This window comes from Pantherophis guttatus, chromosome 5 (genome assembly GCF_059756535.1).
Source record: "Pantherophis guttatus breed Tessera chromosome 5, ASM5975653v1, whole genome shotgun sequence".
NCBI classification, from domain to species: Eukaryota; Metazoa; Chordata; class Lepidosauria; order Squamata; family Colubridae; genus Pantherophis; species Pantherophis guttatus.
The window spans coordinates 91961903-91986261 of record NC_142067.1 but is presented as its reverse complement, the minus strand read 5'-3'; the positions used below and the strand labels follow the sequence as shown (position 1 = coordinate 91986261).

Genomic DNA, 24359 nt, shown 5'->3' with positions numbered 1-24359 from the left:
TGCATCATTTTTTACACAAGTTATAAAAGGCAAGGGTACTCTAAAATCTTAAAAATATTTATGACCAGGCTTAAGTTGAGGAAAAATATTTCAGTGTAATCAGTTTGGTTTGTTGATTGATGAGAGTTATCTTAATCATTAAATAATGGCAATTATTTGTAATTATATGTATAATATATGAATGACATTAGCTTTTTGAACTTTTAAAAAAAATATTGTTTAGATTTTAAAATCTTTCCTGGAGAACAACAGATTTTAAAAAATGAAAAAGAAACTATTATTTTTTGAGAGAAAATAAATCTTATTGGCTGGGAATGTTGTCAACACCACTTAAAGGCACTAAGTTGGGAAGGATATTTTAGGGGATTAGGAACATTTCCTATATTTATAGGTTCCCTCCCCCCTTTGAACTTAATGGAATGCTTCCCAACTGGATGAAATCACAATTTATTGTTATGTTTGGAATAATATGCGAGTTTAAGTGCATATGTTAAAACAGGAAACAAACCATGATCATGTTGCAACTGCAAATCACTCTGACCTTCTAAGATTTGTTTATTAACTACAAGTTCAAAGCAGTTCTATTTTGCTGTTGGGACAGTTTATTTAGCCATGATCTTAAAGAGTACCAACTTGTTGCTATTGAAAGAGTTGTGAGATATGCACAGCTTGTTCTTAGAACCTAGAAGTGCTGAACTCTTTCTAAGCCGCTGATATGTTTGGAATGCCTAGAGGTTTCTTTATCTGTGTTCTCTATTCCCTTGCTCAAACATGGATATATCTTAGAATAGAAAAAGGATTCAAAGTGGCTAACTTTCCTTTCAGTACGTAGCCATGCTCAAAAAAAAAAGATAACATTTTTAAATAAATTAGCCACAGAATTCAAGCGGTTTGATACTTTCATACCTAGTAATTTGCCACACAGAATTTGAATCATGCAGCTCATTTCAATCATGAACAGTGGCATGATTATAATTACAACAAAGTGCTTTGTTTATAGATCTTGTCTACCAAAGAGAAGAAAATACAAATGGAAGATTGTGCTAAAATTACTGAACACTTTATTGTGGTGCTTCCTCGACTCTTGGCAAAGGTAATGTGCAGCTGCGCTTGTGAATGCATATTCAATAACTAATTTGAATTTCAGCAGCACACTAATATCCTGTTTTCCTTTGCAGTATTCACTAGATACAGAAAAAGTGACAAACCTTCTGCAGATCTCACAGTATTTTGATTTAGAGCGGTACAGTATTGGTCCATTCAATAAGGTGAATTCACTTTTATGAAAGATAGACAATTTGTGAGAAATGTGGTGAAAAAAAATGTCATTCATTGATCGATTCATTTTTAGTACTGAAAAAAATGACATTATTATGTTTGTTTTCATCACCCTGCTTAAAAATTGAAGTGATGCCCTGGACCTGGTCAGAAAACATGGCCTTTGCCGCAAAAGCGTTTTTACTTGAAATAATTTGAAGGGTAATTTTTCAGACTGAAAATATGGAATCTTCTTGATTATTCACCTTTTATTTCTGCACATCTAACCATGCTAGATGCTCTGCAAGGTTTGATGATAAACTGAATTGTGAATTAGCTCTTATATTTCTTATTTTATACTGTTTGAAGCTTATAGTGCATTTATGGCTAAACAAATATGCTCCTAAATTCAAACTAAATTCAATACTATTGTGGACTACACTGGTTTAAGTAATCTACTATTGTTTAGAATATTAATAATTCCTTTTCTTGTAGAACCTCGATGCTTTATTGAGAGAGGTAAAAGCCATTGTAATGATACACTCCAACACTAATATCTTAGAGACCTGCTCCAGGGTATACAGTATTCTTTCCAGAGAAGAACTTACCATTCATAACCAAGTGGCTTTTGCTAGAGCTGAACTGATGAATGAATTGGTGGAGAAACTAAATCAACTACTAGGCATTTTTTGGCATAAGGTAAATATGAACTTTGTATTTAATCAGAAACAAAAATTAGATATCTGGAACAAAATAGTGGGGTTTTTTTGGTAAAATGTTACACTTTTTATATTGGAGAGAACTAAGGCATAAAAGCAAGTGCCATCTTCATATATAATTAATTTATAAACTAGGAAAAAATTATTAAATTATGTCAATAGGTAAAAGTCGTGTCCAACTCTAGGGGGTGGTGTTCATCTCTGTTTCTTAGCCAAGAGAGCCAATATTGTCTGAAGAAATTTCCATAGTCATCTGGCCAGCATGATTAGACAACGAGGCACGTGGAATGCTGTTACATTCCCACTGAAGTGGTACTTATTTATCTACTCCCATTTGCATGCTTTCGAACTGCTAGGTGGGCAGGAGCTGGAGCAAGAATGGGAACTCACCCCATTGCGTGGCGCTTGGACCTGGGCTCTCAACTTTCCAGCTGACAAACACAGCGTCTTTAACTTCTGAGTCACTGCACTCCCTATATGTCAATAGGAAGTGAAGGTTATCTGATGTTTTGTACATATGATTGTTTGCCAGTCACAATACTGAGATTCTTGTCTCTTCTGTAGTTTATTTGTTCCTGTCCCTCCCTGAGGATAACTCAGACAACCCATGAAGGAATTAGCTACTTGCATTATTGCTACCTCTGAATTAGTAAAGATATCTGTTTTGTACATGTTAAGGCAAGTCTGTAGTTCATGTGATAAAATGAAAATGTGTATCATTGTGGAATTCCTGTGTAAAAATATTGGAGACTGATCATGTATGAAGTCATTGAAGATTTAGTATTAGTATTTTGTTTCTTTTAAAAAATGTATTGCAATCCTGTAGGGATGTACAGGAATCCTGTATATTGTACAGAAAAGGTTTTGTTTCAACATAAGAATAACCTATTACATTCTGAAAGTTATATCAGACAATTTTGGATTAGCTGTGATTTGGCAGAAATAAAACCTGGAATGATCTGAATTTAGCCCATTTATGGAGCAACTAGAGCAAAGATTGGACAGGTTTTTTTTAATCTCTCTTCAGCTAATCTGAACGTTGCATATCCTGCTAACACTCCCAGCTAGTCTTCCTAGGGCCTTCCTTGAGATGCTTCTAAGGTGCTCGCCGTGATGGCGAACCTATGGCACGCATGCCACAGGTGGCACACAGCACCCTCTCTGTGGGCATGCAAGCCGTCACCCCAGTTCAGCTCTGCCGCGCATGCACACGTGCCTTTCGCTGGCCAGCTAGTTGTTGGGTCTCTGCTGCACATGTGCGGGAGGCAGGGCACATGTGGGGGGCCCTGCATGCATACGCGAGGGGCAGGGGGCGTGCAGGGGCACACATGCATCAACAGGTGGCAGGGCGTATGCGCGGGGCCCATGTACGCATTGCATTTTGGGACCGTGCACGCTTTGGGCACTCAGTCTGGAAAAGGTTAGCATCACTGTTCTAGGTCAATGTCCCAGTGTGACATGTCTCATTTGCATCCCTGCACTCCTTCATAGATCCTCCCCTTCCCCCTTTTACAAACTTCAAGTGCGTCTTCCCACTTTTCTCCACAAACCACAAAATAGTCCTCTTTCCTTCCTGAAATTATTAAAACACATATTTTGATTTGGGCATAGACGACCCTAAACCAGTTATGTATATAATAGATAGTTCAGGCACATGTCAGCACACTTGCTACAGGACTAATGCATTACATATTTCAGTAGAAAAAAAAATGTTAGAATTTAATATGCTTCTTTGGAGTGTGAATGTTCTTGCCAGAATTTACATTAAAAAAAAGGTATTATTTAAGACTTTCCTACTCCTCCTTTCTTGAAAGAAATAGTTCAGTGTTACATAACAAAATAAAAGCATATTATAAAAATATAAAGTACATACAATAGTGTGAAAGCACATTAAATCAGCTAAAACCCTAATGCACCACTTCTTCCCCTTGGTGCTAAAAATAAGAATAAAATAGAAGAACAGAGTTACATTTATTTCATTTTGAAGAAGTTATATTTTATTACTGGATTATTTAAAACCCTGTATTTTGTTGATTGCCTACTGAGATCTACCCAGAAAAGATTAAAAGAGGAATTAATTTGGAAATAAAACAGATCCTGTTTCATATTGTGGCTTATAAGAACATTCTTTTGCATTGGTTTTGTTGTACGTGTAAATTGCTGGTTGAAAATATTTGAAAGATGTTTTAAATGCTAAATACGGCTTTTGCATTTCCATTTCTGTGCATATGTTGGAGGAGGGGACTGCAAAAATACTTGAAAAGGTTTTAGTTAGTTCTAAGAATATAAGAGCAGCTGTTGGAAATATGAATAGCTTGCAGACTCAGTTCAACAACAGTTGATCAACTGTGCCATGACTAACAGATGTCATTCCACTGGGTAAGAGTTCATCCTGATAGCTTTTAAAAAAATATGTATTAGGCAGAATCAGACACCATATTTATTTTGGCTGTGGATAATAAAGAATAATAAATTTTGCATTAGCCTTGCAGTTTATTCAGTGAGGTCAGCAGACTTTTGCATTGTACATCTTAGTTTCTATCATTTGATTACATAATCATTTTGGAATTGTAGTTAACAATGAAAACACAGATAAAGGCTTTATAAATAATTTGAAGATTAGGAGAATTAACTAAATTTGTTTAATTTTAACTTCTAGTTCTTCAAATTTGCTGCATCTTGCTAGTGAGGGCATTTTTCTTAAAGAGATCTAGCATGTCCACATATGTCAGCTTCGGGAACCAAGGGCAGAAACAGAATGGGAAAAAATAAAGGAATTCAATTTTAGTTGTGAAAATTAGATAGCAGTTGGACATTGCTTTCTAAGACTGCAAGAAAAGAACACTTTAATAAAATTGCCTTGTTCATTAAGCTATTTTATAGTTGATAACTACTGCACTTTTCATGATCTTTAAAATTCTATGTATGTCTGTAATTTTAGAGCAATGGAATTCAAAGGCTTCTTTCTGTGCAGCCCGAGTGTAACCAGTCTCTCCTCTAAAAAAGTGTTTTAGGAGTAATTTGTATGACTAAAAACATAACAGACGCACACATTTTGACCAATGTGATTAATCAGCCAAAATATATAAAACTGCCTCCTCAAATGAATGGTCTCCCCAAAGGGAAGGAAGATCATTTATTTTATTTTATTGATGCATAATTCTATTCTTTTCCTGGATGTATTGTAGTTCTTGAATACAGATCTCCCAAGGGCATTCATGCCATTCAGGTGATAACAGGGAGAGGAAAGGAAGCACTACCTGTCTTGGGATTTAATATCCTCTTAATCGGGGGTATCTCATATCTTAACAAACCATCAGCTGTCTAGGATGGAAACCATGTAGGAGGGATTTCTGTAGGATTTGACAGTAGGTTTCCTAGTGCTACTGCAAGAGGACTGCTTATCTGTTAGTGGATATTTATTTATTTAACAAAATGTATTGGCTGCCCAAATCACTTTCAGTGATTCCCCGAGTCTTACACAGATAAAAACCCAATATAAAAAACAATAAAAAGCAAAAACCCCACCCCCTGGTGAGAACAATAGAATCAAAAAGCCATTTGATAGGTTCCATCCCACTCTGGGTTTCCTAGAGCTGTTGGCAAAACTAGGTCTTCAGGGCCTTTTGTGAAAGAGTGTCAGCATGAGGGTTAATCATATATCTTCACGAGGATAATAGGGAAGGAGCCCTCACAGAGAAGGCCCTTCTTTTTGGTCCCATTAGATGTACCTTCTTAGGAAAGGAGACCTATAGCATTCCCTGCTTCCTTGCTCTGGTGGGTCAGGTAGATGTGACTGGGAAAAGAAGATCCTTCAAATAATCCAGTCCCCAAGCCTTATAGGGCTTTAGAGGTGGCAACCTTTAAAGAGGTATTAAGAGCTGAACCACATATTGGACCAAAGAAACAATAATTATTTGTAATGGGTTGTGAGAATGTCCTTGGGAGACAGGAGAAAGAGGTATAGCCTAGACCAGGGCTCTCCAACCTTGGCAACTTTAAGACTTGTGGACTTCAACTCTGGGACTTCAACTCTTCACAAGTTTTAAAGTTTCCAAGGTTGGAGACCCCCTGGCCTAGACAATGGACTGATAAACAAAATCAGCCCAGAGGAGATGTGGGAGTGGAAAAAGGGTTTCAGAAGGAAACTCCCTAGTTCTCTGGACAGTAAGGGCAGGGGTGGGTGGGGAAGGTGTTTCAGACTTGCAAGTTTCTGGTACTGTAACCAACCAATAAGTTGTTACTACACATGGTTTTGGTTTCCTGTCTGGAGCGTGGACCATGGACAATGGATATGGGTGTGTGAGAGAAGAGGAGACAGGGATACAGCTAGTCCCTTTCACCTCTTAGGATTTTTAACATTTTGTTCAAATGTAAATAGCTGCAAGCAATAGAAAGACATTTATGGCAAGCCTCCAATGAGCACAGGCAATTCAAGCACAGCTCAGCCTTTTCTGTCTTTTCTGCATATGATCCTAGGAAGATGGTGTTTCTGCAGAAGAAGAAGGAATTCAGCATCTGACCTCCTCTTTGAGACAAATAGCTGCTTTTCATAAGTGAGAATTTTTTTTATTCCAATTGCTCATTTCACATTTTGACTCTGTGTAACCAAGTATAGTTAGAATTAGGTGCTTTGCCTGCACAATCCAAGAGAAGGAACCAAGTTGTAACTAGTGATCTGAATTCCCTCTCTCATTTACAGATCACAGACTCCCCTCTGGAATGAACAAGGATGAAAAATTTCAGTCTCCTTCCCCCCTTTTGGTTTTGAATTGGAAGGGTGTAATGGTGTGGAAGAAAATGAATGTTTAAAACCCATTACAACCCTTAAAATAACTTTAGTACTTTGCCTTGCCTTCTGACTTGGAAAACCATTAAAATATAAGGCCCCATGAAGTTATTGGGGAACAACCAACCTGTCAAGCCTGGAATCTCATATAGCAGCCTAGATTTTGGGGCATAATCCCTATGTCCATAGGAGTATGGTGAGCCAGAAATAAGTATCAAAAGGCTGAAAGAAGAAAATGCACAGTGCTGTGGGGAAGAATTCTTTAAGACTAATGGGGTACTTGAGAATAGCTCAAGTGTGATTTGCTGTCACTAGAGAGCTTTGGTTTCTAAGGCTAAATTGTCATACCATATGTTGAAATTCAGGCTAAGGAGTGGAGGCTAATGAAAAGTTTTCATTAAAAGCTTTTCTTCTGTAAATTTGTCATATGTTCCTTTTCATTGTCTGCTTGGCTTATTTTTTGGCTTGAGCCTTCTGAGACATGGAATCCATTTTCTCCCTTTCAGTGCACTGGAAAACTGGGCCAAACATTTTGCCCCCTCTTCTTTGGTGATCTCTTAACATGCTATCAGTGATCCATAGACAAAACACAAGGAGAGAGGAGAGAGTGCAGCTCCCTGGTTTGAATGTCGGTGTTAGAATTAAAATTGTTTTTCAATATGCAAAGAGTTTATGTGAAAAATGACAAAGGTTTCAAAATTCTGTGCCCCATCCATACATTAAATTATGAGTGCTTATATTTGTTCTTTGGATAAATTTAATTTCTTAAAAAATGTCCTGTTGAGCCTTTCAGTTCCTAGATGGTATGCTAGATGATCTCAACACAATACCTTAATTTATTCTAATACAAAATTTTGGTAACAAAAATATTTTAGCAGAAGTTAAATCAAATACTTATATGTAATTGGTTGAAATTAAGAGATCTTGGTTTTCTATAAATGGCGCTGATTAAATAAATCACTTCCATTTACTCCCCTGAGACAAATAATTTCTTTTTTTAAAAAAAAGCTAATTTAATCTATATTGTGTTTTCAATATTGCTAGCCTGGGAGATTCCGGAGAGTTTTTGTAGATAAAATTAAGTGAATGTAGAACAGACATGTCAGTAGGAACATAATATTAAAAATGAAGTTGTTAAGACTCTTTGAAAGTATTTGGGTTTACGTTTTATTTCTTTCTGGATTATGTAGTGCCCATGATCTCACCAAATGGAACCTGTATGACAAGATGTATAAACTACTTGTTTCTGAGTTGGAACAGAGACCTTTACCTGTTCAGGTAATTTTAACTGAGCATTGAATTCCCTCCCAAATATATTTCTTTGAACATCCTTGTTAAATTTGAACATCCCTAATTTTGCATTTTATTAGACTGAATTTCAGCTGATATGAAATTAATTAATTTGGCAAAACAAATTCTTAAATCAGTGATTCAGCTGGTATTATTCATGGTAATCCGTTGCAGCTAAAACATTAGATTTATCATAATACAGGTTTTTGTGGGCTCTAAATAGGACATATTTAAATTATGATCATGCTTTTGCTTGCTTGTTTCTTTTGCAGATTCTTTTGCCTTCTTTACAGTGTGCTTATTTTGCACTACTTTGGCAGCTCCCTTCAATGGCAGAGTCTCCATCTTCCAAGGTTAGGCTCATAACAATGATTAGAAAATACTTACCAAGGTTTTTTTTACATATCTATCTTAGTCAGTTTAGAGCAGGGGTGTTCAACCTATGACCCTGGACAGCTAGTAATACAGCCTCTCAAAATTGTAAACTGTTAATATTATTATGTGATTTATATACATTAACTACTGTATTTTTTGGTGTATAAGATGCACTCTCATAGAGCGAATGTTGCTGAAGCCCCACCCACCCACTGGCCCCCACCCTTCATCCTCTGTCTCCCAGCAATTTGCCTCCTTGCAGCAAACAACAAACAGCCTGGTCAGGTTCAGCACAGCCTGATTTAGCATGAGCAGCTGATTGGCAGTTGGATCTGTCTCCCGGAATACCACCAATCAGCTGTTTCAGGTGCGGGGATTGCCACTGCCCATCGCCGCCTCTATCTGCCCCATTTTCGGCCTCTGCACGCCCCATTTTTGTCCCTTACAGGTGGTGGGGATAGGCAGTGGTGGGGGCGATCACCACCGCCTGGAATGGACTGAAAATGGGACGTGTGGAGGTCAAAAATGGGGCGCATAGAGGCCGAAAACGGGACACGCGGAGGGCGAAAATGGGCTGTGTGGATGTGGTGATAGGCGGCGGTGGTGATCAGCAGCAATAGTTGCCAGCAATCCCCACAGCCTGGAACAGCTGACCGGCGGTATTCCGGGAGGCCGTTGCAATCACCAATTTTTGTATAAAATATACATTATCTCACTTTTTCCATGCTAATTCAATAGAATGATGTTCAATGTATAATATCAGGGCTGATCTTAATTTGGAGGAGTACAAGTTTAGGTATAGATAACCTATGAATTATGAAATCAGTGTAACCTTGATAAGATCATGGTATTTTTTGATCGTATGTATATTGACTGCAAGCTGTGGAAAGTCATGCCAGGTTTGCTTTTTAATATAATCTGTATAAGTATTTTTAAAAAGTATATAATTTTGGGATATACATTATTAATTTCTTAATTTATTGTTTGCTCTTACTATTATAAACTGCTTTAGTTAGCAACATGGATGTCTCAATAGGTGGGGTATCCAGTCTGTAGATGTATAATGGAAAGAGCAAGGAAATCCTGTTAAAGCCTTGCTTTATATTTGTACAATTTCTTTCATGTATCTTGTTATGAGATTGTATCTTAAACAATTAAATATATTGCAAGTGTTTGTGATATTTTAAATAAATTACTGGTTCTTAGCAAGGGTACTTTAATTTTCTGAGGAGGTATGTTAATGGGTGTAGGGAATTCTGTGGAAAATAAGTAAAGTAGAACTTCTTGTCCGGTTAGTTCCACAGTATGGTGGAGCAGTCTGGATTTTGTGACAGATTATTAAATGTAGGATAAGAAGAAAAGTTGTTGAATATTTGTACCAATCAAAACAATTTTGGAATGAAACTTTCAGAATATAAAGAGGAAATTACATTAATGAGACTGCCTCATATTTCTTCCTACGATTTCTCATAACCTATATCAACCCTTTAATGATCTGAAAAAAATATGTTTGAGTTTTTTTAACCCAGTAACATTCAAAGATGAAATATTGAATAGTTCAAAGGGAATTTCTAGATATTGTTTCAGTTCTCCTTTCAGAAACAAACTCAGCATTCTGATATTTAGTTAATGGTTTTGGTTAGCACTTCCCATTATGAGTTGCTGTAATGATGAGATTTCATGCAGGTAAAAGTTACCACTTGGCAGGACGAAAGTGTCTAACAATGCCTTCCATCCGATTGATGGTGTATTTCACATTTCCATTTCTGTTCATTTAAGTATTCAAAAGTGAGAACCATTAGACTGAACTGATTGTTCTTAGTGAAAAGTGTACTTACTATTGTCACTGAAATAGTCAATGAACATCTTGTTGTCTTGGAAACAACTGATAACAAGAGTCATTTAAATTTAAACCTACTTGCATGGAGATAAGTCCTCTTGATTTAAGAAATACATAGTACTTGAGAAAATAGCTTTTTCTTCCATGGTTTTGCTATATAAGAGGAAAAGACACCATGGTTATTTTCTGGTGTGAAAAGCAACCATATAATCCACTAACTTGCTTGGTTGAAAATGATTCACCATTTCAAAAATTTATCACTGAAGATGAGAGGGTCATCTGGCTCTGGTAATTTCACTACAAATAAATTTAGGATCAAACTATCAGGGGCATTTGAGAGACTTATATTGATATTTTAGAATTTGAGTGAGGTCTGGGAGATCTGAGCCTTGTAGAAAGCAAGAAGGATGTTTCCTAAGTAAAGAGAAAATTTCCTATGTTAACAGTCCTCCCAAACCACCCTGTTTATTCCCATGGTTTCAATAAATGTAAGGTTGAAATCTCAAGCTTGTAGGCAGCATGTACTCCTAACTTAAGGAAAGCCAGATATCCTATTTGCAATAATCTTTGACAAGGTGTCCTCTTTGAACTATGTTGGTCATTATCTACTGGAACAATGCCTGGATTTCAGCTTTGCGCACCAAGAAAAGTCAAATAAAACTTGAGCCTTTTCTAAATTCATCACATCTAATATGACGTATCACGTATAATAATGATAACAATAATACTTAACCACAACAACATAAAAATATTCTTCTGGTTTCTATTTTTTGAAGGAAAATATATTTCTTTTGAGGACACATTTGAGGCAATACTGCAATATTTGCACAAGCTACCTCAGCCACTATAACAGAGACTTACGTGAAAAGGTAATTGTTGTAAAAACATGGTTTCTTTTAAAATTTGTAGCATGCCCTGGATTAATGACAGTATGGTTAAGTTCACATACCTAAAAAACAATGTCCCCACTCCTAGTTTTGGGGTATCTCAATCTATATTAAAGTTTTTAGAAAACTGGGAAGATGTCCCATATCAGCCCAGTGGGCTTAGCAGAGTTGAAAGCATAGTTGGGATGGGCTACAATTTATCTTAGAATCAATATTCAGCCAGATAATTCAGTAAAAAAAACTAGAGAAAACCAGATAATTAGGAGATAATCCAAAAGGCACTCAAAATGCATACCAAGATAACAAATCAAGTCATAATCTAAGAAATCAGTCTGAGGGTCCAAGATAATTTGAGTAAACTGAACTAAGAACATCAAGATGATGTTATGCAAAACTTATATGTTGCATAACTTGCATAACTTATCAGTTATGCAAAACTGATATGTCCATGATTTAAATAAGAGTACAGGTCTACCCAGGAGCATAGTAATTTCTGAATAGACCATTATTCCCAAGGAACCTTATGAAACTTCTAAGGAGGTCTTATATACACAAAGCTGAACTATTCTGTAATTGTTAGGCTGAACCAGTCATTTATTGGCTTTTAAAGTCTTTCCTAACTTTTCTTTGCTTTTAACTGAAAAACCACAGTCGTTATGAAGTGAAGAATTGAAGGAAATATCAGTACTCTTTTAAACAGCAATATCTTTAGATAATGTTCTGTGATATGTATTTTGATTAGATTACTTTGATTATAGATGTTATTTATGCAAATTTGTAGTATGTTGAATATAAATTCAAACAAATTATGCATTGCTTAAAAAACCAGTGATCCCTATAATTTCAATTTCAGTTTAGAATTAGTTCATTTTGCATCTTAGTTGAAAAAGGAAGGCAGAATAATATTATGATGAATATTTTTAAAAGATGTGTAAGTCATTTTTGATGTTTGTACTTATAGGCTTTTATGATACTGTGTGATCTACTGTTAATTCTAAGTCATCAGGATTCAAGCAATAATGATGCTGCTGGGTTACTGGAATACCTTCCCAGTACATCTCTTCAGACAAAAATGCTCTTATTTATTCGGGATCATGTTTTTGGAGAGGAAGAAGAAGAAACCAAAGGTCAGCAATATTTTTCAGTAAATGCATTTTGCTGCTGATTTTGCTTCTTTCACTTTGGACTCCATCATTCAGGATAAACAGAGCGAGATAGATTGGTAAAAACAGAGCTTAAAAGTTTGTGAATCCTTTTGAAATATTAATGCATAAATATTATATAAAATGTGATCTTCTTGCCATGCAAGTCCTAAGACTAGATGAAGAAAACACAATTAAACAAATGAGTCAAAAACATTATAGTTCATTTAGGACAGGGGTGTCAAACTTGCCTCGTCACCTTGTCATCATGTGATATATCGCAACTTTCCTCCCCTTCTCTAACATGCTGGGCGTGGCCTGCACGTGACGCATCCAGCCCAAGAGCCGCAAGTTTAACATCCCTGATTTAGGATGGTTGCAGCATCTCACAGTCACATGATTGCAGTTTGTGATCTTCCCAGCCAACTTCCAACAAACAAAGTCAGTCGGGGAAGCCAGATTCACTTAATGACCATGTGATTTGCTTACTCATGGTGATTTGCTTGACAACCATGGTAAAATGGTTGTGAAATCAAGCCTGGTTGTGTGATGAGTCACCACTGAGGGACTGAAATTCCAGTCCCAATTGTAGTAACTCGATAGTAGTTACTATTATAAGTAACTACTTATAATAGCAAGTGAAAAACTAACACTATGATGTCTGCAAAGAACGTCTCTTATCTAAAAAGCAGAGAAATACTGTGGAGTCTTTAGTGCTTTCTGAGCTTGGTTGTTTGCTTACGGACATTTCATTACCTGACTAGGTAACATCATCAGTACACACTGATGCAATTTGCAAACAAACCATCAAGTTCAGAGAACACTAAGGATTCCACAGTTCAACCCTCAGCTGCATATATTCACTTCTATTGGAAATACATTTAAGGTGATGTGATTGTGGTGGTTTAGAGAACTGATGAAATACTGGAGTTTCTGTTGTTTTTTAAATATATCATTCATTATCATTTTAGAATGAAACCTAATCAAACTCCTCTCTACAGATATGAGAGAAAGTGATGTGAAGGTAAAGGAAAACCAGAAGCTAGATGCTTTGCATTTAAAGCGATGCCTCCTTGCAGCTTACTGCAAATTGATCATCTGTAATGTTGTTGAGATAACAGCTGCTGCTGAAATCTATAAGCATTATATGAAGGTAATGGCATATTCCCCTTGATGTCTTCCAAGCATTATAAAATTAATCTCTGATTTTTTGGTAAATACTTGAATGTTATTCCATTGATGCAGGGTCACAATATAAACAGATGGCTACAGATTTTATGAGAGACCAATTTATGATAACTGGATAAATGTTTACTTTATCCATGAACTTTTTTGTTGTTTCACTCTGAAACAAATCTGCATGGAAAGAAATCTTGCAATTTCTGATGTGGTTTATATGTATTGCAACCATTTCTGTGAAGTAACACATGCATACTGTATTTTGGAAAACCTTTGGCATATTAAAGCCTAGAAATCTATTGTTTTTAATTGGAAAGCATGTTTCTTATATCCAGTATGAATGCTTGAAAAGGGAAACATATGTTTTTGTACAATAGGGGGTGGGGGGGGGCAAAAGTAATAAGTGCAACCAGACTGTGGAATCGGCGGGTGCATGCATCCCCATTTGCATGAGCAGCGGGCAAGCACGTGCACACATGCTCCATTTGTGTGAGTGGTGGGCACATGTGCATGTCACTCGCACAAATGGAGCTGTGCGTACGTGCTTGCTGGCTGTATATGCAGAACCATCCCCCCTCCCCCACTGGAAAGGTTGGGGAACTCTGAAGTAAATCATGCAAATTATATAACTGTGTCCTTTGTGTGGCGATAGCACCGGTTCATGACTTCATCATAACTTCTACGGAAAACTTGTAGATCTGCAGTACAACAGAATTGAGTGCAATATTTTTTTAATCTTTATGTGATTATCCAAACATTGTCAGCTTTTTCTTGTTTACTCTTCTGTGGGTTTTTTGTTGCTTTAAATATGTTTCTAAGCATGTTTTATGTTCTATTAAAATTAATTGAATCTGATTTTGAATTAAAGAAATTAGCTACTTCACAAATAGAATAAAGTTACGTGCAAAGTAATCTAAGGTTGGAAGGCTGTAAATCAGGAGTAGACAATTATATGCCTACCTTCTGTATGTTTTGAACTATAACTTCTAGCTCCCTAACTTTGTTTTTAAGGTTTGAAGAAAATTAAAATCCAACACATCTGGGTGCAAAATGTTGGTTATCCAAACTGTAGCCATGAATTTGGATGTTGCTGTGTACTTTTATCTAGTCATAGGGAAGATTGTGCTACAAATATTAATAGTATCCAGAACATTACATGCTTGAAACATTGCCTCAAATGTGAGACAGCTGTTCTGGGCATATCGGAAATGTTCCAACACTGTTCAGACCAAATGTTCTCAACAAGCAACAACCCAGTTTTGAGTTCAAAACACCTGTTTTGAAACAGCTACTTCAAATTCAGAAAGGTCAAACACTCCTGCTACGCTGGGCACAATTTGTTTTGAGTATTTCAGTTTTGAAACATTTTATGTGCCTCTAATATTGCCTATTTATAGCTATCAATTAAATAGTATCCTTTTTTATTAAAAGCTTCTGATTTCTGAGGGTTTTTTGACATTGTACCTTGATCTAAAAAGCTATGTTCCTCTTTTCCATTTGACAGGCGTATAATGACTTTGGAGATATAATTAAAGAGACTTTGAGCCGGACAAGGAACAACAACAAAATTCAAAGTGCAAGAACATTGATCCTCTGCTTACAGCAGGTGAGAATATTCCTCTGGACAGCTATGCTTTCTGTGAGAACAGTTGAGGAACATTGCTTTGGTAATGAACCTTAGAAAATATGTTGCAGTTAGATCATGGCGGTCTACAAAGGAAAGAGCTTCAGTAGCAGAATGTAGCCTGATTCAGGGTAGCTAACTGCAATCTTTTTTTATTAAAAGGGTTTTTTTTAAAAAAAAAAACGAAGATGACTTCTTGCCCTGCACTCATTATAGCTACCAGATCATGGAAGTCTGCTCCATGCACTTCTGGATCCCACTCTTTTAATCACTTGATTCAGAGATTATCAAATCTTGTAGTCATGATATTTTAAAATATTGTTGAAAAGTCCTGGTAAGAGTTAGAGAGGACTGATGAAGAATCCTTGGAATGGAAGAATGGAGATATATGGGATTGCAGAGGGTTGAGATTCTTCTGATTTTATAGAACTCAAGGAAGTGGATAGAACTTTCTGGTTTGAAGCAATTATTTCACGTCCTTACTGGCTCCTTAGGGCAGCCAGATTGAATATAAATGGCTGTATCTGGTGGATTGTCAAGATTTCTCAGAGGAAGCATGCCACCTTTCTTGACAGAGATTGTAGTGCATCCTCTCAACTGTACATCCAGCCATTTTTCACATGTTGTACCAGATTATACATCTCAGTCTTCCATTTGACTGAGATAACTGATTGGCACATAAATATAGTAAGTATATAGAGCAGAATTCACAGAAAAAAGGAAAATGTGTATGTATGACAACTATTGGACCATAGTGTCTTATTTTGCTATTTCATATCACAAATAAAAATTAAACAAACAAAATAAATGGAAAAATGCTCTTTCAACAAAAACTCAATTGGGCAAATATATTTTGAGAGAAAAGGTGATAGCTGACTGTCTCTTTAAAGATCTAGTGAGAGAAGATTATGATCTCACAGGCTACAAAACCATTGGGATAACTGCTAGCAACATGCTTTCCAAGCAAGCTGCACTGAAGGTATTGCTTTAGTGTACATAGTTATCCTACTTAACTGCTCAGAACGAGCTGTGTGAAGCTAATATCCATGGCAGCCTCCAGGCTTCAGAACATCCCTCTTCAGATGGCTGATATATGACCTCACTGGATTTCACACATGTTATCAAAATGAACTTAAGAAGATTCATAAGCTATCCCTTGAAACGTGAGATAAGAGGGGTCAGCATTCAGTAAGTTGTAAGTTCTGCTCACATAGTCAGGAGCCTGTGTTTACATATCACAAGGACAGCTGGTCCAGTTTAGATTGAACTTGAAATAGTGCAGATTAAAATGTGATAAACCATCTAACCAATCTACATGGGAAAATGGAATTTGCCTTCTCTTTTGTATTGGGATATATAGGTGGATTAATATATAGTTGTATTGCTACCTTCTAATTTGGCACTTTTTAATTAACACTACACGATACAATAAAATATTTATATAAAGCATAAAAATATAATAAACCAATAGAAAAGTCTTCCTTATTTGCTTTAACTTGTGTCTCCAAAAATCTTCCTGGTATAAATTTTTGAATTAAATATAAAAATAGTTTAGTCTTTTGTATGCCTGATCTCTATTGGAAAGAAATTCCATTATTGTGGGACAGTTCAGGAATTATCTCTGCACATTAGCTTTTCAATATAGGAATAGATTAATGCTTAGGCTTACATGCAGGCCTAATTTTTTTAGGCCTACCTGGTAGTTGTCATATGTTGGTCTAAGTCCATAATGAAATTTACCTATATTGGCAATGTCATTTCCTTACAGCATAGATTTTTCTTTATGTGTTTATAAACACATGATTGAACACAGATGGTCCTTGTTCAGTGACCATTTGAACTTAAAACAGTGGTGTAGTACTTATGACTAGTTGTTGAAATTCCAGCCACTGCAGGGCCTCTGCAATCACAAGATTACAACCCAGATGCTTGGCAACTGGCACACATTTCTAACCGTTGCAGTGTCCTATGGTCACATGATTACAATTTGTGACCTTCCCTGTTGGTTTCCCACAAGTAAAGTCAATGGAGAAGTTGTCAGGAAGTCAGAAATCTTAGATCACATAAATCTAACAGATTAAAACAATAAAGGGATATATCAGAATGAATGCATCAAATGAGCAGTAACTGTTTTAGACAAGTATTTAATTAAAATATTTATTATATATGTAAATAATAAAATGAACTATATCTAAATAGTACACCTAGGAAGATAATTTGTAGTGAAAAAGTGGCTGCAAGAATACCTAATTATTTTTCAATGTTTCATCCCATGTTGGGCATATATTTGCATGTGAAAGATTGTTTTGCAACTCCAGATTTAATTTGCTACAAATTCCATTTCCAAAGCAAAATTTAAAAGAGAACAATTTTATCAACTACATTTTATTTATATACGCTATTCTGTCCTCTACTTTTTAAGGGCATGAACTAAAATTTAAATCTGCAGTAATGTATGCTGTAATGCAATACAGTAAATAAAAACAGAACTTCGTCAAGATTAAAAGAAAAATATACTGGTTTTTAAATGAACAATTAAGTACTTATCAAGAAGTCTTTGTAATCAGAAGCACATAACTTGAGACAAATAATTGCTCTTTCTGGTACTTATGAGAGTGTATTTTGTGCTCATTACAAAAATCAGAACCCTTGTTTGAAATGGGAACATTTTTTTTCCAGCACATATTTCAATGTCTTTGCATGCTAATGATATCTTGTTCTCTTGTTCTCTTCCCTAAACTTCCTGCTCTTGACTCTCATCTGTGCCATTCACATTCTTGTTCAGCTTGATGGGATTCTTAAAATATATAATTGGATTATTGTATAAATTAGTGTATGCTTGCATCCTGAGCAAGGAATCTATTGGTTCTATGCCAGATATGTCTTCTTGGGGATTGTTTTATTGCCTATAAACTTTAAACCAATGTCTGTGATCTGCAGCTGTTTCAGAAGCATGTTGAAAGCCAAGGTGATGGCAGCAATAGCAGCAATAACTTGGATTCCTCCACCACCTCCTTTAACAACATTAAAGAGCTTGCCCGGCGCTTTTCTTTGACATTTGGCTGGGACCAGGTGAAAAGTCGAGAATTAGTAGCTATGATACACAAGTATGTGCCAATTACATGTTGTCCCTTAGTCTTCTGTTTGAAGGATGTCCATGTTGTAAATATCCTTTCTGTTTCCATTTCTTCCTTACTCCTGTTGAAAGGGAAGGTATTGAATTTGCCTTCCAAGGGGCAGCTGGAATGGACAGGAAGTGCCTACCTCCTAACTTAAATTTTCTCATCATCCTCAGTGAATTCTCCAATAAGCTTCTAAAGCCTGATAAAAGACTTGTGTAAGTGTTATTTTTTATTTTAGTTCCTCTGGGAAAACAAGTTGAGTATTACAGGAGCCAATATATAAAGAAGTTAGTGGGGATTGACTGAACACAGTCATAGGAAGTTGCACAGAAAAAGCATAAAATATGACACTATTCGACAGTTTTGCTCCTGAAATGCTGGTGCACTTACATGACATTTTATATTTAAAATTTTGTGAAAGTTCAACAATTTAAAAATACCTACATTATTTAACTTTAGAAATCCAGGCATTGTCAAGAATGATGCATTTGCTGTTGCGCTATGTGTTTTGTTTAGTGGTCTAGCTAGTTTGGTCACTAGACTAGAAAGCATAAAATCGTGCGTTTAAGTCCTGCCTTAGCCATGAAAGCTATGTGGGTGACTTTGGGCCAGTCACTCGCTGTCAGCCCAATCCACACACAAGGTTGTTGTGGTGAGGAAAATAGATATTTGATATGTTTCTTTGATATGTTTGTTGCCTTGAGTTATTTCTAAAAAAATAATAAAGGCAAGATATAAATAATAAATTAACACATGTGCCCAAATAATAGGTATAACTGTATTTTACCTTTTATTTGATTTTAGCTTTTTTTTAAAGTGTTCAGGTTATATACATTTGTGTTTACACTGAATAGATGAGTTTTCCATTATTTTAGGCTGACCTTTTGGTAACTCTGACAATGATAGATCAATGGAGATGAACATGTTTCAGTAATGACTGTATATTTATATGTATTTATGCATGCAGAAGAGCAGGTGTTGATGAGCAAGTCATGAAAAATGATTCTGTATTTAATGTCTAGGTTAGAATACATAATTAAGCAATTGAATATAATTTGGAACCAGCCACAATAGAGTAAGTTTTCTTATTAATTTATATAACACTTTGTTTAAAAAGTGCATAATGTTTACAGGGAAAAAAAGACCACACACATTAAAAACAATGCTATTGAAATTCAGGACAGTTAAATGTCTATGGAGATTCTCAATCATCCAGGTCATGGTTGTCCCAAAGGTGCTTTTCCAAAAGGCAACTGGATTTTCTTGGGTTTTTTCCTTGAAAACATTTTGCCTCTCATCCAAGAAGCTTCTTTAGTGCTGACTGAAAGTTCCTGGGATGAGAAGCGAGGTTGGAGATTTCAAAGAACCTGGAGCATCGGGGATTTACCAATGATCTTGTTGGAAGAAATGTCCATCTGGGTTCAGTTCCAAGTGGGAAGAAAGACACTGGAAACATGGAGACTGCTTGGAAAGATGGTTTAATGGTGGACAGGATCACATGGTTTGAGCGCATAGAAAAGAGCACATAGGTGAGGGAGAGAGTTTTATTCCCTCTGTTGGGCTTTGAACTTGCTTCTTGTTCCTGTGGCAAGAAATGTATCCTGATTGGTTGTCAGACTCCCATGGGGCCATGCAGGGTAACTTTGTAGGTTGTCTTGAGTCCCAGGCTTGGTTGAATCTTGCTGGGTGATGTAATCTTCTCAGTTGTCATGTGGTGAGATAGTGGTAGAGGGCTACTCCTATTCTGTCCTGAGGGTGAAGGTCTTTTGTGTTGTAGATAAGCTGGCCCAGCCTTTCTGCGGCTATTAGCAAAGGTGGGGGCTGCTTTCCAAGAGCATGTTTCTCCTTTTCTCATCCAGGGAGGTATAATATTTTGCCTTTTTAATATTTCCTAGAATATTTTTTTAATTTTTTTTTTATTTTACTTCAAATTTATATACTGCCCTTCTCCCTAGGGACTCAGGGCGGTGTACAGCCAAGTAAAAACACATAAATACATAATACATAATACATAAATTAAGAACAGATTAAAAGGAAATATCTCAATTTGGCCCAAAATTTAAAAAGACAAATGAATTTAAAATCATTTAAAAGGATTTGTTAGGCCAGCCCGGCTTGTTGGAAAAGGAAAGTTTTAAGGGCACGGTGGAAGGCACGGAGGTCTTGGATTCTCCTTATCTCTGGGGGCAGTTGATTCCAGAGGGTGGGAGCCCCCACAGAGAAGGCCCTCCCCCTGGGGGTCACCAGCCTGCATTGCTTGGCTGATGGCACCCTGAGGAGGCCCTCTTCTGTGGGAGCGCACGGGTCAATGGGAGGTCGTCGGTGGCAGAAGGCGGTCTCGAAGATAACTAGGTCCTACGCCATGGAGTGCTTTAAAGGTGGTAACCAACACCTTGAAGCGCACCCGGAAGACCACTGGGAGCCAGTGCAGCTCGCGCAGGAGCGGTATTATGCGGGAGCGCCATGCAGCTCCCGTAATTACCCGCGCGGCCGCATTCTGGACTAGTTGGAGCCTCCGGGTGCTCCTCAAGGGGAGCCCCATGTAGAGAGTGTTGCAGTAGTCCAGGCGAGAGGTGACGAGGGCATGAGTGACTGTGCACACAGAATCCCAATCAAGAAAGGGGCGCAACTGGCGAACCTGGCAAAAGGTCCCCCTGGCAACAGCCGTCAGATGTTCCTCCAAGGACAGCTACGTATCCAGGAGGACACCCAGATTGCGCACCCTCTCCACGGGGGCCAAAGACTCGCCCCCGATAGTCAGCGATGGAGTCAGCTGACTATATCGGGATGCCGGGAACCACAGCCACTCGGTCTTGAAAGAGTTGAGCTTGAGCCTGTTCCTCCCCATCCAGATCCGTACAGCCTCCAGGCACTGGGCCATCACTTCAAGGGCATCGCTGGGGTGGCCTGGGGTGGAGATGTACAGCTGGGTGTCATCAGCGTACTGGTGGTATCTCACCCCAAAGCCACGGATGATCTCGCCCAGCGGCTTCACATAAATGTTGAACAGAAGGGGCGAGAGGACCGACCCTTGCGGCACTCCACAGATGAGAGGCCTCGAGGTCGGCCTCTGCCCCCCTGTCAACACAAACTGCGACCGGTCAGAGAGAAAGGAGGAGAACCACCGTAACACGGTGCCCCCCATCCCCAACTCTTCCAACCGGTGCAGCATGATACCATGATCGATGGTATCAAAAGCCGCTGAGAGATCTAATAGGACCAGAACAGAGGAGCAACCCCTGTCCCGAGCCCTCCAGAGATCATCAACCAACGCGACCAATGCTGTTTCCGTGCTGTGCCCAGGCCTGAAACCTGACTGGAACGGATCTAGATAGGACGTTTCCTCCAGGAATTGTGGAAACTGTTGTGCGACCACACTCTCAACAACCTTCGCCACGAAGCGAAGGTTGGAGACAGGACGGTAGTTAGCCAATACTGCCGGGTCCAGGGAGGGCTTCTTGAGGAGAGGCCTCACCACCGCCTCTTTCAAGGCAGCGGGGAAGTGACCCTCACTCAACGAAGCGTTGATAATTCCCTGGAGCCAGCCTCGTGTGACCTCCTGGGAAGCCAGTACTAACCAGGAGGGACACGGGTCCAGTAAACATATTTCATTCTTCTAGGACAGGGTGGGTGCTAACTTCTTACAAGCCCCCCCTTTAATGCTAGGGCAAATAATTTTTGCCAATTATTTCACCCTCAGCAGAAATCCAGGGAAGTGTCAGAGTATATTTAATACTCATAGTCAATTTGAAGCATCATTAAGGCAAACTTTTTCCCTTTTCATTGTGTTTTGGAGGGGCGGGACTGCAGGTCTTAAGGCAGCTCAGGCATTGGGGAGGGGGTACAGTTACAGAGGCAGCAGAAAAGTATCCCAAATAAGGAGCTTTCAGCCATGAAGGTCTAGCAACCAGGACAAAAGTTCTGAAAAGGAATTTACAGTCTCCAATTTTCCATGCCAATTATTTTCAGAGGTTTGATGTCACTTTCTGTGAGCTTCCAGTCAGGTTTCAAGCAAGCATAAGTCCCAAAATTCTTCACAGACATGGTTTTCCTTTAAATTACAGGCTGCCCATTTCCAAGGGATGGTTACTAAACCTGCCCTAGCTCTTACTTTTGTGAGGCCAAATTGAGGTTAGCCATTGTGCAATACAGGCTATTTACTATTTTAAAAATTACACTCAATGAGGCCTGGGACTCCTACTCATGAGACCACCAGTGCTACATATCCTGCTTTACTGGGCAGCTGGGCAGCGTCATTTGTGAATCACAATCAGGGCTTGGGTTTTGGAGATCTCTTTTCTGCTATCTTCAAGTGAGAGAATTGCCTGAGTGGGATGCCCCTCCCCCATGGAATTAACAGGGAGATATGACTGCTTGGGTCTTAGTGCCATAGAATAAAACAAAACAAAAAACCCCAGCAAGCTAGGAGCAATTTTGTGTGGAGGTAGGTGAAGGGGATAACCTCGGTCTAATTCTGAATGGTGTGTCTCTGTGTGTGTGCTTGTGTATGCAGCTACTTCTAAAATACAGGCAATACAGACATTCTGAACAAATTTCCCTCCCACCAGATAGAAATCTAAGGTGTTCAGAACTTGCTATGTCAACCACTCCAAATGCCATCCCTTCATGAATCCATTTAACTGATCAGTTACAATTATGAATGAAGGAAAGAAAGCAAACCTTACAATGAATTTCCACCCTCCCCCATAATCTTTCCAGCTGTCTTCTGGGGATTGAAAAGAGTTTTTTAGTCTTTTACTTGTCCATGTCAGGGTCCTTTCTTTCATGTCTGCTGGGTGTCATTAGGCTTGGCTTGGTGGTAAGGTTGGTCAGTCAGGCTTAGGAATGTCTGCTCCACTCTGTTTGCTGTGATGACTTTCTAGTGGAGGGCTGGATCCAAACCAGTGGTGGAATTCAATTTTTTTTACTACCAGTTCTGTGGGTGTGGCTTGGTGGGCATGGTGTGGCTTGATGGGCATGGCAGGGGAAAGATACTGCAAAATCTCCATTCCCACCCCACTCTGGGGTCAGCCAGAATTGATATTTGCTGGTTCTCTGAACTACTCAAAATTTCTGCTACTGGTTCTCCAGAACCTGTCAGAATCTGCTGAATTTCACCCCTGACCCAAACCCAATGTCCTGGCTCAAATGAATGGAAGGTCTCCTCTGGAGGCAGCATCTGGGTCAGCGTTATCTGCTTCCACATGTTGCAGAGTTGTCTGTGCAAGCGTGAAAGACATGAGAACAGGGCCCCTCCCCCCTTTGTGGGTGAGGAAAGGCATTGTAAGAAAATAAGAGATGGAGAGATAGAGTGGGGGTGGGTAGATAGCTTGCAGGCAGGGTTTGAGGAAGAAAAATAAAATCTGCTGCAGTTATTAAACAGATAGACCAGTTATAACAAAATGGGGACATCACAGACGAGAAAAACTGGATTCACATGCTTCAGAAAAAGGATGGACAGATAAAAACCATACTGTAAATGAATTTAAAACATTCCCTCATAAACTTGGGCTTTTCTTAAAAGTACAGAGAGAAAATAAAACTGAACTCAGTGTTCTTTACCCTGTCTAGCTGGCCAGACTAAACTGGGTGAAGGCTTTCAGTGCTTTTAATTTTTTTTTTTTTTTGGTAGCAATTTAAAATTTTTGTCTTTTGGATTGGAAACATTTTACAGTTACAATTACCTTGAGGGCACACAAAGCCTTTGACACACACACACACACACACACACACACACACACAGAGAGAGAGAGAGAGAGAGAGAGAGAGAGAGAGAGAGACTGCTGTCCCCTATGCAGACGAGTATGGGCACCTCCTAACATAGCCGTCAGTTTTCAGACCCTCGGAGGTCTGGGAGGACCTGCTTTTCCTAAGCAGTTGAGTATGGGCACCTCCTAACATAGGGCTTTGCTCAGTGACTTCCCAGCTGGTTATCCTCTCTCATTCACTTTTCCATTCCATTTTCACACACTCTCTCCTTTCCCTAACAGAAGGTCCTGTGCTCTGGCCTGATCCCTATACTTTCCAGGCTCTCTTGGTAGAACACACAGAGGAAGCAAGATCCAACTGTGATTGGGAGAAGGGCCCTCTCACTCTCACATAACAGGCGTAGACATATATCTCATGCTTTTCTGG

At 38.3% G+C, this 24359-nt stretch overlaps 1 protein-coding gene across 19 annotated transcripts in view; it reads left to right on the top strand.

Annotated features, from left to right (window-relative positions):
• The window catches only part of LOC117673782 (cohesin subunit SA-2-like), a 66891-nt gene that overhangs the window by 38946 nt on the left and 3586 nt on the right, over nt 1–24359 (top strand). For 15 of the 19 annotated variants that reach the window (XM_087895310.1, XM_034431411.3, XM_087895314.1 and 12 more), the window contains 12 exons: nt 1001–1093; nt 1179–1268; nt 1753–1956; nt 6456–6532; nt 7956–8043; nt 8328–8408; nt 11047–11139; nt 12119–12284; nt 13301–13452; nt 14983–15084; nt 18043–18209; nt 18311–18439. In XM_087895310.1, coding sequence (XP_087751436.1) covers nt 1001–1093; nt 1179–1268; nt 1753–1956; nt 6456–6532; nt 7956–8043; nt 8328–8408; nt 11047–11139; nt 12119–12284; nt 13301–13452; nt 14983–15084; nt 18043–18209; nt 18311–18439 — 1442 coding nt within the window. The remainder of the gene's footprint in view (nt 1–1000; nt 1094–1178; nt 1269–1752; nt 1957–6455; nt 6533–7955; nt 8044–8327; nt 8409–11046; nt 11140–12118; nt 12285–13300; nt 13453–14982; nt 15085–18042; nt 18210–18310; nt 18440–24359) is intronic. The other 4 variants (XM_087895318.1, XM_087895307.1, XM_087895317.1 and 1 more) reach the window with 1 other exon arrangement.